Source organism: Mesocricetus auratus, unplaced genomic scaffold, assembly GCF_017639785.1.
Source record: "Mesocricetus auratus isolate SY011 unplaced genomic scaffold, BCM_Maur_2.0 Super-Scaffold_100003, whole genome shotgun sequence".
In the NCBI taxonomy this organism is placed as follows: Eukaryota; Metazoa; Chordata; class Mammalia; order Rodentia; family Cricetidae; genus Mesocricetus; species Mesocricetus auratus.
Genome location: NW_024429188.1, coordinates 118,737,526 through 118,755,672, shown reverse-complemented (window position 1 = coordinate 118,755,672; position 18,147 = coordinate 118,737,526). Strand labels below are relative to the sequence as shown.

The window sequence follows — 18,147 nt, the reverse complement described above, 5'->3', positions numbered from 1 at the left end:
TAAGCATTCTGGATGTGAGATTTATTACTGAACATGATTTGGTAGGGTACAGGAGAGTACTGTGGAGGCTCTCAGGAGTGCAGGGCTCGCCACTTGTCCAGGGGGCCACGATTAGGGATATATTTGACCCCACAGCCATCAGGAATGAGCCGTTTCTCAGCAACCATGTCCTCAAATTCATCTGCATTAAATTTGGTGAAGCCCCATTTCTTGGAGATGTGGATCTAGAGGGAGACAGAAAAAGTTAACGAGGAGACCAGAGAAAGAAAGCAAGAAGGGAACTTATTAATATCACCTACCTTCTGGCGGCCAGGGAACTTGAACTTGGCTCTACGAAGAGCCTCAATCACATGTTCCTTATTCTGCAGCTTGGTGCGAATGGACATGATGACCTGGCCAATGTGAACCCTGGCCACTGTGCCCTGAGGCTTCCCAAAGGCACCACGCATACCTGTCTGGAGCCTAGATTGGGGACATCATTGAGATCAGAAACTTGAGTAACTGAGAAAATTGTCTCCAAGGTCCCTTAGAGCAGCCCATATGGGCAACAGGCTGCATACACTACCAAGGAGGCTGCTGTTTGCAACCATTGCACACCAGGCTCCCATGGGGAAAGGGAACTGGTCGGCTTAATTAGCTGCAAATAAAATAAAATCTCAAAATAGTCCAAAGTACAAAGAAACCATCTGGAAAAACAAAGCAAAAATAGGATAGTTATGATCAGAAAAGAGTACAAACAGCACAAAAGTTCTCTTCTCTACTTCAGGGCCTTAGCTGTATGCCTGTGAACCGCTAGTGTGCCTGATGCTGTCAGAAGCCAGCATTGGATATCTTAGAATTATAGTTAGAGAGCTACTATGCAGATTTAAGAAATGAACAGAGTTCTTCTACAAGAGCCAAGTGCTCCTAGCCAGAGCTGAGCCATCTTTCCAGCCTATCTGTCTTGACTGGTGAAAAAGAAAAAACTCAACATTATAGACCACAAATTACATGAAAAGGTGCAAACTGCCAACTTACCTGTCAGCTCCAGCACAGGACAACATCTTGTTGATTCGGATGACATGGAAAGGGTGGAGCCTCACTCGAATATGAAAGCCATCCTTGCCACAACTCTTTACCATGTATTTGTTGGCACAAATACGGGCTGCCTCTAGAGCTGCGTGGGGGAGAAAACCAGCAGTGAAAACAGGGTATTGTAGAGGCAGGTCTGGGATGGAGGTCATGTCAGTGGAATAAATCATAGAAAAATATCAAAATTAATGAAACTGCCACTATCATGCGGACTACACAGGAAGAAATGTTGATCAGCAAAAGGGTTCTCACCTTCGGAAGAGAGTTGCTCATATTCATCTGACACCATGTGGCCACAAAGTGGAAATTCATCAACTTTTGCCTTCTTCCGTCCCAAATCAAAGATTCTAATTTTAGCATCTGAAAAACGCAAGCACATGGTATTAAGTGCCCGTGGAGTGGGAATCAGACAGCATCACAGATCCTTTTCCAAGTTTGTCATTACTTACCAGGGACACCTCGGCAGAAGCGAGACTTTGGGTACGGCTTGTTCTTACAATATCGGTAACTGCAGGAGCAAGAAATTCAGGTGTGACAAGAGGGGCAACTAAACACAGCAAGCTTTAAGTAGTAACAAAGGGACAAGACCAAGCCCGAATTCATTCTGTCAGTGGATGCTGACTCTAAGGCAACTAATTAAACAAATTGCCATCTAAGATCCATGAAACAAAAACCAAGCACCAGTATCAACCCTTAATCAGAGTAAGGTGAGATAGCACATTTTTTCCTTAAGACTTCGGAGCATGTGACATAAAACCCGCCTCAGCCACGTGAAGAGAATATGGCGCCCTCTGCAGGGCGTGCGGCTAGATGGTGCCTACAACGGCTTGGCGGGCCCTTAAGTGTCTGGTTGAAACCACAAAGCACACAGCCCGGAAATAACAAAGATACAGAAGTCACCAAAAAGGCATGGGAGTCTTTGTGACAAGGTTCCTTTGGCAAGATAGAAGGTTGGGTGCATACGCACATGCTTCTTGCTCTACAAAATCGGTTTAAAGTAGTCGTTGGCTGGCTAACCAATACACAAGCTTGAAAAGACAAAGCCCCAGGAAAGCATTAAAGAAAACCTGGGGTCAGTTTTTAGTTCAGCGTCGCTGAGTGACGAAGAGTCCACCCCCAAAAAATGTCTTTGAGAAGAAATGCAATTATTCCTCCGTTTTTACAATAGAAAGAAAAATGGATTTAGAACTCACCACCGGGCAGGGCGGCGACCCATGATGACAATAGGATCGTCGGTGGCTGTAATGAAACGTTCAGAGTAAGAATACAGACCCAGAATACGCGTAAGAATCCCAAAGACGAAAGACGGAAACACTGAAAACCATTAAGGAACCGAACGCACTCACCGCGCTGGAGGAAAAGAGACGCTCCCACGCCTGCGCATGCTTTATATAGGCGGCCTATCTTCCAGCGTAGGAACCATAGAGTCTCAGCCTTGGAGTGGTGTCGACGCTCTATCAGATGCTAGGATCATAGATGCAGCGGCGCTCTGCGCATGTGTACCAGGCCGGTCCGAAACATGCGCAGAGCGCTTTGGTGACTGGACACCGGAATCAGGCGGCGTGCTAGCGAATGGGGTTTCGACACATAGGCAAAAGAAATCAGCTTCCGTCTGGCCACTTGGGGCGGGGCGTTGACAGACTTTGCTGTGACTAATAGTCTAACAATATTCTAAGACTTGTAAAGAGGAATTTTTCACAGTAGAACTGGGCTGTAACGCAGGTGTTCCCTAGCTTAATGGGACTCCAGAATACTGGTTCAAGTTTTCCTCAAGGCTACAGGAAATGGCGCGAAGGCGCCATGCTAGGGACTCGGGAGTTCCTTTGTCAGCAGGGAGGTTGGATCCGGAAACCCACCCACAACGCTTCTGCCTACACGGAAAAGCCCACAAAGAGCACCATGATAGGCTCTTGGTTGTACTCAAGGGGTCGACAAAAAGCTTGTGTCGCCTTCACCACTAGTTGGGACCTCCCCACTTTCTCTAAACTCGCGGGAAAAGATAACTTATATTCTCAAGAAGATTGTAATTGGGCAAAGACAGTGGCGACACCACTACCTCCATTTATCTAAAGACGGCTTCAATGCGTTGGGCAACGCTCCAATAGGGGTGTCGGAGCTCTTTTGCAACAGGTTCCAAAAGAAAGACAAGCTGCTGGGCGTCGTTGACATGCACCTTTAATCCCACCATTCGGGCTGGAGGCGGAGGCAGGTGGGTCTCTGTGAATTAATAGCCAGCCTGGCCTACAGAGCGAGTTCCAAGACAGCCAGGACTGTTACACAGTGAATCCTGTGTTGAAAAATCAAAAAAAGAAAAAAAAGACAAGGTGTAGCACACCCTTCTTTTCACTATGACCAGTTCAAAATGTACGCTGGGTGTGTCTAGGAGGATTGGCATCTAATTACTGACTACTTTCCCAGACAAGGTTACTATCCAGGGAGACACCAGAAAAATACTGTTCTGACCCAGAAGCACGTGTCTGGCCATTAATCACTGAAACATGATAGAGACAGTGCTGTAGAGAAAGCCATTGGCTTTTCTAGAAGTAAAGGTAGGGACTAGGAGCCTTTCTTCACTACAGTTCTCACGGTGCAGCTCCCGGGTACAGAGGCCCAGCTTGTTCCAACATGTTTAGGAGCTCCAGCCCAGAGCTAGTAGGTTTCCTCTGCCTCTCTTCCAAATTGTTTCCCTGGGATGGTTCCTGTAGGTTTCTGCACTGTACTCTATCCCACACACACATTGTCATCTATCCCCTGAAGGCAGCTGTGTCCAGCCAGTCCTTTCCCTGATTGGTATTTATGCATTTGTAGAGGTGGCTGGTTCTTTAGCTGAAGAGGGATAAGTGAGAATCTAGCTTGCTTTATTTACTTGTTTGTTTTTGAGACAGAGTCTTACTATGTGTGGCCTTGGCTGGCCTACCCATCAGGCCTGCCTCCACAATACTGAAACTAAAGGTATGGTTCTAACCTGGACCTAGCATCTTACTGCTATGGGAAAAGATCATCTCCCAGAGTCACCCACAGGTAGTCAAACCTTTCCCTTTACCCTTGTCACTCTTCTCCAACTCCTTCTGGGCTTTCCTAGCTTTAGGCTCATTCTGGATGTACTGCCCTCTGCTGTTTCCCAACTGCTGTGTGGCAGGTAACCCCATGGTTAGTGCCTTCCACATGAATGGCACTTCTGTTCTCCAACAGTTTTTTTTTAGATTTATTTGTTTACTATAAACATCTGTGTATTTATATATTTTGGCCTCTTTTTCTTTTTTTTCTTTTTTCTTTTTGGCTTTTCGAGACAGGGTTTCTCTGTATTGTTTTGGAGGCTGTCCTGGAACTAGCTCTGTAGACCAAGCTGGCCTCAAACTCACAGAGATCCGAATGCCTCTGCCTCCCAAGTGCTGGGATTAAAGGCGTGTGCCACCAACGCCCGGCTTGGCCTCTTTTTCAATTAAACATTTTCGGGAACAAGATCTATGTCACCCTGGCTGGCCTGAAACTCACTATGTAGATCCGGCTAGCCTCCATTTCACAGAGGTCCACCTGCCTATGTTTCCAGAGTGTTGGGATTTAAGGCCTGTGCCACCACACTCAGCCATTTATTTGTATGTGTATGAATGTTTTGGCATGTACCCAGGTAAGTACACCGTATGCATGTCTGAGATGGCAGAGAACTGAAAGTGTCAGATCCATCTGGAACTGGAGTTACTGACAGTTGTGAGTCCCCAAGTGTGTGCTGGGAACTGACCTCAGGTCCTTTGTAAGAACAGTGCTCTTACAACTGACCCTTCACTTCAACCCTTAAGATTTATTTTTGTGTATGAGCATGCCTTTAATCCCACAGAGATCCGCCTGCCTCTGCCTCCCAAGTGCTGGGATTAAAGGCGTGCGCCACCAACGCCCTGCCCTACTGCAGATTCTATGCCACGTGGCATGGTTGTTTGCAGAATCAGCTGAGGTGACCACAGCTGTGCACCCTACCTGCCTTTTCCTGGTAGCCTCTGGGACTGTGTGACTGGGTCTGCCAAGAATGTTAGGCATGGGACTGGAGAGAGGGCTCAGCTGTTAAGAGTACTTGCTCATCGTCCACAGTCCACAAGACCTGGAGTTGATCAGTTCCCAGCACTCATATTATGGTGGCTCACAACCGTCTGTAACTCCAGAGCCAGGCAATCAAATGCCCTCTTCTGACTTCTATAGGCACCAGGAACGGACATGGTACATAGACATATGTACAGGCAGACGATTATAGTTAATTCTTTTTAAAAGGATCCATTAAGGATGGTGGGCATATTTTTGCAGGTGTGATATGCCTGGCTCCCGGCCAATACGGGGCACCCACCGCTTTTCCTTTTGCCTCTGTGGCCAGAAATCTTCCAGTTCACTGCCTGGAGCCTGTCACCAGGTATCTTCGGAAGCCTGTGCCATCCCCAATCAGGCATCTTCTACCCTGACTACAGCCCCAGGTTTCTCAGGCCCCTGTGTATGATGTAGAGGCAAGGAGACAGGGACTCCTGCTTAGCCCAACTCAGCCCTGGGCAGGCAGTGGCTCCCCTGAATGACTTTGCTAGGTCTTGGCTTGAGAGAGAAGAATGTGAAGGTGGGCCTGTGTAGGCAGAACTGGTGCCAGGACTGGGTAAGAGGCTCTGGGTGATTAGGGGGCAGAGGTTGACCTAGGATGCAGAGTCCAAGCAATGTAGGGGGGGAAGCTGTCTCATCCCCCTCTGTTAGTGCTGTACCTCCTTGGACTTGACTTTGATACTTTCCCCCCTCTCCAGGTGGCTGGGAGGCAGAGGCAGGGGCAGGTGGATCTCTGTGAGTTCATGGCCAGTCTGGTCTACAGAGCAAGTTCCAGGAAACCCTGTCTTGAAGGCAAAAGGAAGAAGAAAACCCCTGTCCAGGTGGGCACCTTCTTGAGATTTCCAGAGTGTTGGGCCCTCCTCTCTATCCTGGATTTTCAACAATACCACCAATGGACCAAAGGAAGGACCTTATCTAGTTGTGTCTGCCTGTCCCTTGGGCAGTGGTCTGTGAACAGCTATCCTCAGACCATAAAGCATGTCAATACTAGGTGTAGAAAGCCGGGATCCAAGCCGGGCGTTGGTGGCACACACCTTTAATCCCAGCACCCAGGAGGCAGAGGCAGGTGGATATCTGAGTTTAAGGCCAGCCTGATCTACAGAGCGAGTTCCAGGACAGCCTCCAAAACAATACAGAGAAACCCTGTCTCAAAAAAACAAAAACAAAAAAAAGTTTGGATCCAGCACAAAAAGAAAGTAAAAAGTGATGATCCACTCCCATTTTTGTCTTTTTTTTTTTTTTTTGGTTTTTCAAGACAGGGTTTCTCCGTATTGTTTTGGAGGCTGTCCTGGAACACACTCTGTAGACTAGGCTGACCTCAAACTCAGCCTGACTCTTCCTCGTGAGTGCTGGGCTTAAAGGTGTGCACCACCAATGCCCGGCTATTTTTGTCCTTTCTTAAGTGTTCCATTGTCTGTCAACCATTGGGTTCTTTTCAGGAGATGGTGGCAACTGGGGATGTGGCCCAGTTTCTACAGTACTTGCTTAGCAGACACAAAGTACTTGAAAAGTTGAAGCAGGAAGATTAGGAGTTCTAGATCATTCTTAGCTATACAATGAGTTTGAGGCCAACTTAGGTTCATAAGACCCTATCTAAAAGAAATTAACAGTCAAGCAGTGGTGGCGCACACCTTTAATCCTAGTACTAGGGAGGCAGAGGCAGGCGGATCTCTGAGTTCGAGGCCAGCCTGGTCTACAGAGCCAGTTCCAGGACAGCCTCCAAAACAATACAGAGAAACCCTGTGTTGAAAAAACAAAACAAAACCAAACGAAAAAGAAACTAACATATGCCAGATGGTAATTGCCCTGCAGTGCCCCCCTAGTGTAGATTCTGTGTTTGTCATATGGACGTCAGGCACAAGAACTCTTTGGCTAGGCCCCTCCTATATGTTAGCTCCATCAGATGTACACTGTGATTGCCTTGCCCTATAGGGCACAGGCCTTCTGTGACCTCTTCCCACACTGTCGATTCTGCTATGTACCCCCAGATCTTAGGCTCTTCCCTGGTCATCAGGGCCTAGCACACAATCATGGTGACTGTGCACATTGTACTTCCACAGGCTGTATTTTCATGGTCATAGAGAGAATTGGGAGACTGATTGGTGTCTGACACAGTCTTTGAGCAACTACACTCAGCTGTCTCCATTGGCTACTGGAGCCCTAGGGTTGAGGAGTAGAGTCCTAGATCCCTCAGAAATCTTGACTACTGGTAACTCTGAACCCTTGGAAACTTATAGGGGTGGGAATCATAGTTGCCCCTTAAGTCTTTGAGAGTGGGTTCTGGAGCTCTACAGAGTTGGCAGCCTTTATTTCACTTGGAGGTCTATTGAGTCATCACAAGCCTGTGGCACAACATTTAGTTCTTGTCTGAGCTTTTCTGAGACACCACAACTCTTTTTTTTTATATTTTTTTATTTACTTATTGTGTATACAGCCTTCTGCCTATAGGCCAGCAGAGGGTACCAGATCTCATTCAAGGTGGTTGTGAGTCACCATGTGGTTGCTGGGAATTGAACTCAGGACCTCTGGAAGAACAGTCGGTGCTCTTAGCCGCTGAGCCATCTCTCCAGCCCCACCACAACTCTTAAGACTCAGTGAAGCATGGAGTTGGAACCTCAGAGCCTTGGAGATTGAGGACCAAACCAAAATGAGAGACCTCAGGAATCTGAGAGGTGCCCAGGAAGGTTGCTAGAGAGCCTTAGAGAAGCCTCAGAGTCCCCAGGAACCCTTTTTATTATTTTAATTTTTATGTGCATAAATGTTTGCCTGAATATATATCATGACTGGTGCCTGAAGAGTGTCTGTGTGTCTATATATATATTTTTTTTTCAGACAGGTTTCTCTGTGTAGCCCTGGCTGTCCTATAACCTCAAACTCAGAGATCTGCCTGCCTCTCCCTCCACACCACTGCCTGGCTAAAAAGTATATTATTTATATATATATATTTCTATGGACACACTTGTGTCATGGCTTTTATGTGGAGATCAGAGGACAACTTGCAGGAGTTCTCATTATTAGGATTGGTGACAACTACCTTTATATACTGAGCCATCCTCATATAGTATTTTTTATTTAAAAATTATGGCTAGGAAGATGCCAGGCGGTGGTGGTGCACACCTTTAATCCCATCATTCAAGAGGCAGAGGCAGGTGGATCTCTGTGAGTTCAAGGCCAGCCTGGCCTACAAAGCTACCCAATGAAACCCTGTCTTGAAAAACAAAACAAAACAATTATGGCTAAGAATGGTTTGACTTCCTGTCTGTCTGTGTACCACATGCATTCCTGGTGCTGAAAGCAGCCAGAAGAGCTGGATTCCCTGAAACTGGACTTATAATCTGTTGTGAGCTGCCATGTGGGTGCTGAGAAATATAAACCTGAGTCCTCTGCAAGAGCAGCAAGTGTTCTTAACTACTGAGCCATCTGTCCAGCCCTCCATGTATTATTATTTTCAGGATTACACGCACACAAATGTAGAAATGGCCAGGAACAGGTAGTGAGGGCTCATCCTTTTGCCCAAGACAGCCAAGAATCTGAGTGTTCAGGAGCCCAGGATGCATGTATAAATAAATACTGTGTGCTTGCTATACCAGATGAGAAGCTGGGCTAATTCCCACTACCTGTAGCAAGGAACAAGCCAGGCAAGAACTAAAGCCATGGCCCCACCCTTGGCTGTACTTCTACTTCCTACTGCCTATGGGGAATGTGTGCCTGCCAATGTACCTTTTTTCCATGCTTGCGTCATGCAGCCAGGCATGCAAGACAGTATGTGACATTATACTCTGGATTTTTTTTCTAAGACATAGTTTCTCCTTATATCCCTGGCTGTCCTGGAACACTCTGTAGGACAGACTGGTTTTGATCTGAGAGAGATTTACCTGCCTCTGCCTTCAGAGTTCTTAGATTAAAGGTTGAACTACATCCCTGGCAAGATTTTTAAATTTAAATTTTATTGTGTGCGTTTACTGAGGTTTTCAGGCTTTCACTGAAAGCACCTTTACCCACTGAGCCACCTTGTCTACCTTTCTTTTTTTTTCTTTTCGTTTTCTGAGACAGGGTTTCTCTGTAGCTTTGGAGGCTGTCCTGGAACGCACCCCTTTAATCCCAGCACTCGGGAGGCAGAGGCAGGCGGATCTCTGTGAGTTCGAGGCCAGGCTGGTCTACAGAGCGAGTTCCAGGATAGCCTACAAACAAACAAACAAAAAAGATGACAGACAAATGTACTTTTGGTGTTTTGCCATGGGTGTTGTGTCCCCTGGAACTGGAATTACACAGTTGTGAGCTTCTATGTGGGTGCTGGAAATTGAACCCGGATACTCTGGAAGAGCATTCAGTGCTCTTAACCACTGAGCCATTTCTCCAGACCATTATTTATTTATTTTTAAGTTTCTATCTATCTATCTATCTATCTATCTATCTATCTATCTATCTACCTACCTACCTACCTACCTACCTACCTACCTACCTACCTATCTATCAGTTACGTACATAGTGTTCTGCCTACATGTATTTCTGCATGCCAGAGAGGGTACCAGATCTCATTATAGATTGCTGGGAATTCAACTCAGGACCTCTGGAAGAGCAGCCAGTGCTCTTAGCCTCTGAGCCATCTCTCCAGCCCCCCATTTTTTATTTTTTAAAGACTAAAAAAAGTTACATGTGTAACTTTGCCTTCATCTGTCTTCATATAACATGTATATCTTGTGCCCACAGAAGTCACAAGAGGGCATCAGCTCCCTTAGAACTGGAGCCACAGACAGTTTGTGAACCACCATGTGGGTGCTGAGAATTGAACCTAGGTCCTTTGGAAGAACAAGCAGTCCTCTTAACCACTACGACATTATCTCTGCAGTCCAGGCTTTGATTTTTAAAATTTTCGTTTTGAGATACTGCCCTGGAACTGTGATATTTAGATCAAGGTATCCTCGAATTTAAAGATATCCTCCTGTCTCTGGCTCCCAAATACTGGAATTAAACGTGCATACCACTATGCCTGGATAAAAACTTTTTTATATTACGTAATATGTACCCAGGACAGAAAACCTGTAAACTAAGCAAGAATAAACTCGCAAAGAATTAGGATACTCACGGGAACACTGCAGTTTTTCTATCTATTCCCATGCTATCAAATAACTATCAATCCCAGGAGTTGAGCAAAAATCCACTGGCAAGATGACTCATTTCTTTTCTAACCTTGTAACCTCACATGTTGGCAAGAGCCTCTCCTGGCTAAAATGCCTGTATGTGTCACCATACATACAGTTTTGCCTGAATTTCCCATGGGCACATTTGGTTTCATGGTAATTATTTTTGCAAGTAGCTATAAGTGCTTCAGGGAGTTAGCCCAGAAATAAAACCCACAACCAAAACACAGACTTATCTTTGGATAACATTTGATTCCTTCTCTAAGACCAAACTAAAATGTACAACCAAAGGTAAAAGTCAGTGATTTTTGAGACCCAAGCCAACAAAGTAAAAATAAATGTGTGTTTTATTGTGTCCACAAAAACAAAGCCAGGGTGGCTTTTGGTTAATACACCCTAAAAAGGTGACAACAGGCATGCATGACAACTACCATAGCCTCCACCAAGTTTTCCTCTAAAGAAGTGGGGTATTATCACCTGGAGCCCTAAGGGTCATAAGCAATAGGGCTAGGAGGCTCCAGAGGAAGGTACATATGGGTCCACTGGACTGTGGAAGGCCAGCATGTGCTGCCTTCTTGGCAGGAGATGGTGGGAGATAAGCACTGCCCTAGGCTAGGTCCTAAACCCCTTAACTAGAACACATAAAAAGCCCTCACCCACCCTACCCACAGCAAACACTGGTAAGGCAATCAGCCAAAACTCCCATTAATTGCTGCTCTGAAACCAATATCCTCAGGGATCCATCCAGAAAGGGTTGCCTTCTTCAGCTTGTATGGAGTAGTAAACAAAGAGCAGAAAGGCAGCAAAGACAAGGAAGAGCAATAGCTGGCCCCAGAGTGGGACCTGGTGATCCTGGCCGAGAGCAGCAACAGGAGCTTGCTTTTCTGGCCTGATGGCACGTCGGGTAAGCCATGAAGAGGGACAAGATGAAGAGGAGGACACAGAAGAGGTGGAGGATGATGGATAATAGGATAAGCCCAGGGAGCTTCTGGAGACATTGGAAATGGGACGGTAGTGTGCGATGCTCTGGTAGGCACTGTCTCGGCCATAGATGGGGTGTCCCCTGTGGCAAAAGAAGGAAACAGGTGGGCAGGAGTGCCTGAGGCCCAAACCTGTCCCTGTCCCTAAGTGTGTTCACTACTCACCTATCCTTGCCCTCCTCTTCTGAAGAAGAGAAAATATCATCACGCACCTGCAGGACAGCAGGGGTTAGGAACTAGGGGAAGGGTGGTTTACCAAAAATGTCTCTGACCAGCCTACTCTAATCATACCCTAGAGGCCAGACCATTGCCCCCTCCCTCCTTTTTACCTATAGGCCCATGCCACTCAGTGACTATTCATGTCAATTCTATCCCAGCATCCTTTTATTCCCCAGTATTCTCAGAAAGCTTAAACCTAGATCCCAGACTAGAGTGCAGGGAATACTACATGTGCTCTGATCAAAACAGTTTGTGGGCTGGATAGATGGGCTGGGTACTTGAGTTCAATGTCTAGCACTCAGCACGAGGGAGTTTATAACCACCTATAGCTCCAGCTACAGAATAAAATTTGTATTAAGAAAAGAGAGATGATAGGACAAACGAACTTTTTAAAATGTCATGCAACTTTATTTTGGGTTTCTGGTATTTCTTTTTTTCTTTTGGTTTTTCGAGACAGGGTTTCTGTGTATTGTTTTGGAGGCTGTCCTGGAACTCAGTCTGTAGACCAGGCTGGTCTCGAACTCACAGATTTGCTTGCCTATGCCTCCCGAGTGCTGGGATTAAAGGTGCCCGTCTTATTTTATTTTTTAAAGATTAAAAGAAAATACACACCAACACTCATGCATACTACCTCAGAAACATAAGCATACATTAATTTTTTGTTTCTTTTTGAGACAGGGTTTCTCTTTATAGCTCTGGCTGTCATGGAGCTCACTCTGTAGACCATGCTGGCTTCGAGACAATAGAGTTCTGACTACCTCTGTCTCTCCAGTGATGGATTAAAGGCATATGCCACCACTGCCTGGTAAAGTAATGAAATCTTCAGTTTTCGAGGCTCCAAAGTACAACTCTGACCCAAAAGCTGTATGCCGACCGTATTTGAATACCTAAGGACTACTCTCTGCACCTAATATCTCCTTGGACTTACCCAGACCCAGTTAGGATCCTCTTAGACTACACCCAGGTATGCTGTCAGCCAACTCACCTGGTGATGGAAAGTGTGGGTATTTGCAAGTGAAGTCCCCGGCTGACGGAAGCTCTTGGACATACCCACAGACTCGGGCTCCCCATATGTCTTGGTGGTTAAGTAACTCTCCTCATAGTAGTCGTCGTTATAGTCTTGGGAAATAAAATAGTGGTAGAGGAGAAAGTGACCTCATGACCCCAAATTCTGTGCGTGCACTGTGCCAGTCTCTCCACTCTAGAGCCACTGAGAACTGGGGTGAAGTCTGAGGTTTCCCTGTGCTCAAATTCTCTGATAAAGATATCAGTACCCACCCCACATCTGTCTTACCCTTGCTCTGGTAAAGTAAGGCATCCTCTTTTTTAGGTAGATCGTACATATCTGAGTCCACGGAGGCTGAATCCAAGTCTACATTAAGGGGGAGGTAGAGCGCATTAAGCATCCCTCTATTCCCTGAATTGCTTCAGCCACATCCTCCCTCCCCAAGCCGTGTGTCCCCAAGCAGCTCAGGCGGGCTCTGCAGCGGGGGCCTCACCTGAGAACCTGTAAGAGAATGAAGAGGATGACGAGTTGGGGGGCGACAACCTTCGTCGCTGGGTCTCGTACTCGAAGATTTTCTTTTCGTAGAGCTTGCGAGTGGACCCTGGTCAGATACAGGGTGCGAGGCGGTCAGGGGGTGCGACCTGGGCACCCCGAGTGCGCCGGGGAACACGGGGAAGGGACAAGGAGGTGGGGGAGAACACTCAGGGAGGAGCGCGGGAAAGCGGGGCCCAGGAGAGGTTCTGCGCGCCACAGGCTGCCGCGTACCCACGATAGGCCCATGAGGGATGTTGTACTGGCGTAGCACGGCGGCGAGCTCAGTGTCGGATAAAACAGCATAGTCGTCCATGGCAGACGCGGCTGGCACCGGGAAGCGGTGTTGAATTTAAGGAGTGGCCCGGGCCTATGGACACAGCCCAGGAAACGGACAGCTCCTAGCGCCACAGAGGAAGCCCCAGTGCCTCAGGAGCTGCCGCGGTCGCGTCACGCCTCTGTAACGTTTGCGTCACAGCCACGGCTGCGCGTGCTCCTGAAGGCAGGCTCAAACCCGCCAGAATAGCCGGTACAGACCGGTCTGGTGGTGGGAACAGGCGGGGCTGGAGAACGGAAACGTCACACTTTTGTGGGATTGGCTAGAACAGGAAGAGGGAGGGGCCTGCAGGAGAGCTGGAGTGGTAGCAAACTAGACTAGCCGGGTTAAGTAGACGTTAGCAGAGGGTTTGTTAGAGCCAGATGTGGTAGAGGGGCGTGAAAGGCTCCTTCTCAACTGGCGAAAACCACCAGGTCTGTGGTTGGGAGCCTGTGGGATCTCTTTGCCACTGGCTTCACTCTGATTTTATTCCCCAGTGCTCTAGCTAACTAGGGAATCTAAGATGCCATCTGGTCCACAGCAATGCGAAGAGTCCAATCCTGAGAGCGAACCCTTCTAGAGAGCCTGGTACTGCTGCGAGCCCTTTGTGCGCGCTAGTGTCAAGAAACAGCTGCGATTCAGGACTCTCATCACCTAAGTAGCCACCCCCAGACTCCTGGCCCACCCCACCCATCTTCTCTGGTCTTCGAAGTCTCCGTGGCCCTGGCCTGCCTCCTAGCTCCATCTGGTAGGAAATGGGGCAAGCAACTGGGCCAGGGAGGCTGCCAGCACTCCAGGACCAAGAAGCCTTCCAAAGGCCCCAGGGCATGCCAGTGGGCATAATCAGAGGGCGCCTGCCTTGGGATATAGCGTATAGATGGGTACACCTTGTGCCTGCCTGACTCACACTTCCATCCACCTGGGGCCCTGAAGAGTTCTGGAGTTCTCGTCTGGCAGAGTATAATAACCATTAAACTTGGTGTGACCTTGGAGGCCATCCGGGTGCACAACCTAGAGGCAAACTTTGGGAATAAACTGAGGCTTACAGTGGATCTGTATCTAAGGTCATCTCCAATAGTGACCATGTATTATTCTACACAAAGTCATTTGGGACTAGGTAGGCTGCCCCTTATTGGACAGACCTAGAAGGAGGGGAACATGCAGAACAGGTGCATGGAAAACCTGATCTCTTAAAGCAGTGGTTCTCACCCTTCCTAATGCTGTGACCCTTAAATACAGTTCCTCATGTTGTGGTGACCCCCAACCATAAAACTATTTTCGTTGCTATTTTACAACTATTATTTTTCTATGGTTATGAATCTTAATGTAAATATTATTAGAGATAGAAGTTTGTCAAAGGGGTCAAAACCCACAGGTTGAGAAACACTGTCTTAAATGATAGTGATAGTGAGTGTTCTGGTCAGTTCTAGACTGACCTGGTGGCACTTAGGTGAAGGCCACAGGCCAATTCTTTATGGTTGCTTAAAGTAGGCAATGATGAGGAGAAGGAGCCCTGTTTTTTTAAGATTTATTTATTCATTCATGTTTCATGTATATGAGTGTTCTGTTTTCATGCACACTAGAAGGAATCTGATATCATTACAGATGGTTGTGAACCACCATATGGTTGCTGGGAATTGAACTTAGAACCTCTGGAAGAGCAGTCAAGTACACTTAACCACTGAGCCATCTCTCCAGCCCTGAAGGAGCCCTGTTTTGACCACATAAAAAGTCATTAATGAAGAAGAGTTGCTGCTGAATGGATTTAAAAGACAGTGCCCTCCTCTGTCCCTGGAAATGGAGCTATATGAATCCTAGGAAAATAGACTGTCTTATGAAAAGACAGGAGAACCTTGGGCATGAGTGTGTAAATGAGAGACAGGATAGAGCAGAAAGAAACATTCTGCTAATTCAGAGGCTGCTTCATGATTTTTTTTTTTAGTTTTGGCAAAATCAGATTTCCCAGCATTTCCCTCCCCCTATGCTGGCCCTTCTCCCAGAGGCCTCTGCATACAGAGTGATTGCTCAGTACTACCCTATGCCCCCCCTCCCTACAGAATCAAGCTGCTTCCTTATGAGGTCAAGGAATTTTAGGTTTGCCTTTTCCCTAAGGAGCACCCTCTGCACCTGCCTCAGCATGCTGCCTCTTAATCCCCTCAGTACTCCACTATAAAATCCTATCACAGATATTATCAGGAAGCTGAACTGTGCTTTTCTTGTACAAAACTGGAATTTAAGTCTAGCTCCATTGCAGTTTAACTCCCTTCTCTACCATTCAGCAAGAGAATCAAGATCCCAGAGTCTAAAGAGGCTTTTACAATAGCCCCAAGTTGAGTGATTCATGGAAATAATCTCCCCAGGAAGTACCTGGTCGCCTAGGTGCTGCAAAAAACTGGCCTAATACCTCAGGCATGGTTTTGTCAGAGATGCCAGAAGGATGTATGCAGGGCATTCTGTGTGTCTCTGAGAAGTTCTTCCTGGGAGGAAGTAGGTATTGACAGGTGTGGCTATTTGGGGAAAAAATCTTGGAAGTGACCCATTCTTTTTTATTTCTTTGTTTTTTTTTTTTTTGAGAAAGGGTTTCTCTGTGTAGCTTTGTAGACCAGGCTGTCCTCGAACTCACAGAGATCTGCCTGCCCCGCCCCCCTCAGTGCTGGAATTAAAGGAGTGTGCCACCACCGCTCAGCTGTATGTGACCCATTGTAAGAAAAAGAAATCAGCATTTAGGATTTTGAGCTAGGAAAACTTAAAGTTCAAGGCCTGCATGAGCTACAAAGTAAATTCAAGGCCACCTGGGTAACATAGTGGAAGCTTGGGATGTAATTATATCGGTGGTAGAGTATTTGACTGGCATGCATTAAATTCTCAATTCAGTCCAGAAACACCCCTCCCCTGTTTTAAGGAAAACTCTACATGAAAACATTCATTCAACACAAGTAGAAAATTCTATTTGTTTTTTTGAGACAGGGTTTCTCTGTATTGTTTTGGAGGCTGTCCTGGAACTCACTCTGTAGACCAGGCTGGTCTTGAACTCACAGAGATCCACCTGACTCTGCCTCCCAAGTGCTGGAATTAAAGGCGTGTGCCACAACAACCAGTAAGAAAATGTTTTGAGCTTATTAATGCTTTTTAGCAAGGAACATTTAGTCTTGTGTTAACTAATCTTCATAGTTGATAGCTGAAAGAAATTGGAGACCCTTTCTTCTTGTGTTTTTTGAATGTGTATGCATTGGGATTGGCAGTAAAGAGAGTTCAAATTCAGTTTGTGGGGGGGTGTCTTTGAAATGCAGCTCATAGTTAGTACCTCCCCCATGCTCCTTCCATCTGCCTACTCATTGATCTGATTGCCATGCCTGTGGATTTATCCTCTGGAAAGACAATCATGTCCATGCACTCTAGTGCAGCCACCTCATGAACTTGAAATCAAGCCACTAATTTAGCAAATGACAATAATCCATTGCCTTCCCTAGCAGAGGTCTCCAGCTGGACAGAACAGTGAGAGACCTTGATCCTATTGGGAAGCCAGAATGTGAAATGTCATTGCAAGTGGAGCCAACAAAGGTAGCACTGGATGCATAGTTCCTGGAGGAGGCCCCAGCACTTTGCTTTTCAAGTTAGACTATAGATTACTGAATTGACTCTGCATATGTGATCAAACTCCCCCTCACTGTTCTTTCATATTCTTTTCCTTCCTCCCCTTGTCTTCTTTTCTCCCTTCTACCTTTTCCTTCCTCCCTTTTATCTTACAATATAGCATGTACCACCTTCACCTTTGAATAATACAGAGTAGGAAAACATTAAATTGGCCTGTCATTCCAGCATTTGGGAGGCAGAAATAGGGATTGCCACTTCAAAGCCCAGTCTGGGTGCTACATAGTGATTTCCAGATCAGCCTGAACTACAGAGTGAGACCTAGTCTACACACACACACACACACACACACACACACACACACACACACACACACCAGAAAAGGAAAATCTCATTTTCAATATCTCTTTCAATTTTCTGTGTATGTGCACACTAGCATGATGCAAATGCAGCTCATATTGGAGTTGCAGGTAAAATGATTCACAAAATGTTAAAATGGCATTGCTTTATGTGTCCTTTCTGTAGGAAATGACATTTGAGTTGTATCTGAAACTACCAGGAAATGGGCACATAGAACAGGAAGAGAGAGCTTGACAATGTTAGGTAATGGCTGTGTCCACAACTTCACAGATATTTGGCACTTTGTACCACACTGCACACCCCCAGGCTTCAAGACTTCACCTGATTGCTTTGAGAATTCAATGTATTTTTGCTGTTTGCTCACAGGCAACAGCTGCACCTAGCAGGAACCAAATCAACGATAGCTACAAGGGCTTGTTCATTACAATGCTCAGGGACCTATTGGGGACTTAGGAATGGTTGGTGCTCGCTACAATTACCTGTAGCATCTCTTCCCATGGAACAAGACCTGATCTGTGTGGCCAAACCAGGCTTGGGCAGAGGCAGAAGGCTGTGACTGTGGGCAATTCCCCAGAATAACTAACCTTGGAGCAGGGCCTCCTTTCCAGCCAGTAAGCACTTGGCTCCCCTATACTCATCTAGCCTACTAAAGGTTGGGCCTAAACACAGGTTTTGCAGACCCTCCCTCCCTGGAAGCCTGGTGGCCCTCACGGAGCAGTGAGCTCATTCTGGGGGATGGCGTCGCCAGTCAGCCAGGGCACTTGAGCTTGTGGCGCGCCCCCGCATCCCCTCCCCGCCCCCGGCTCCAGGGCGATTTTACCAATTAAGGCTTTCTTGCCGGGCCGGGCTCTGCCGGGCCCC

The 18,147-nt window shown here is 46.8% G+C and overlaps 2 protein-coding genes and 1 non-coding gene across 3 annotated transcripts; all 3 read right to left on the bottom strand.

Moving 5' to 3' along the window:
- Rpl10 (ribosomal protein L10) lies at window positions 1-2,415 on the bottom strand. Its single transcript, XM_040744793.1, has 6 exons — window positions 2,265-2,415; window positions 1,521-1,579; window positions 1,324-1,431; window positions 1,018-1,156; window positions 300-462; window positions 1-224 (listed from the first exon to the last, which is right to left on the bottom strand). The coding sequence occupies exons 1-6, from the start codon at window positions 2,285-2,287 to the stop codon at window positions 72-74; spliced, it is 645 nt and encodes a 214-aa protein (XP_040600727.1). The 5' UTR covers window positions 2,288-2,415; the 3' UTR covers window positions 1-71.
- LOC121140091 lies at window positions 509-643 on the bottom strand. Its single transcript, XR_005876925.1, has one exon. It is a non-coding gene; the product is annotated as a small nucleolar RNA SNORA70 (small nucleolar RNA).
- An 8,197-nt stretch (window positions 2,416-10,612) lies between the features above and the next one.
- Window positions 10,613-13,551, bottom strand: Emd (emerin). Its single transcript, XM_005086917.4, has 6 exons — window positions 13,254-13,551; window positions 12,982-13,089; window positions 12,777-12,854; window positions 12,468-12,601; window positions 11,429-11,475; window positions 10,613-11,346 (listed from the first exon to the last, which is right to left on the bottom strand). Exons 1-6 carry the CDS (start codon window positions 13,333-13,335, stop codon window positions 11,016-11,018), a joined length of 780 nt encoding a protein of 259 aa, XP_005086974.1. The 5' UTR covers window positions 13,336-13,551; the 3' UTR covers window positions 10,613-11,015.
- Window positions 13,552-18,147: the final 4,596 nt, after the last annotated feature.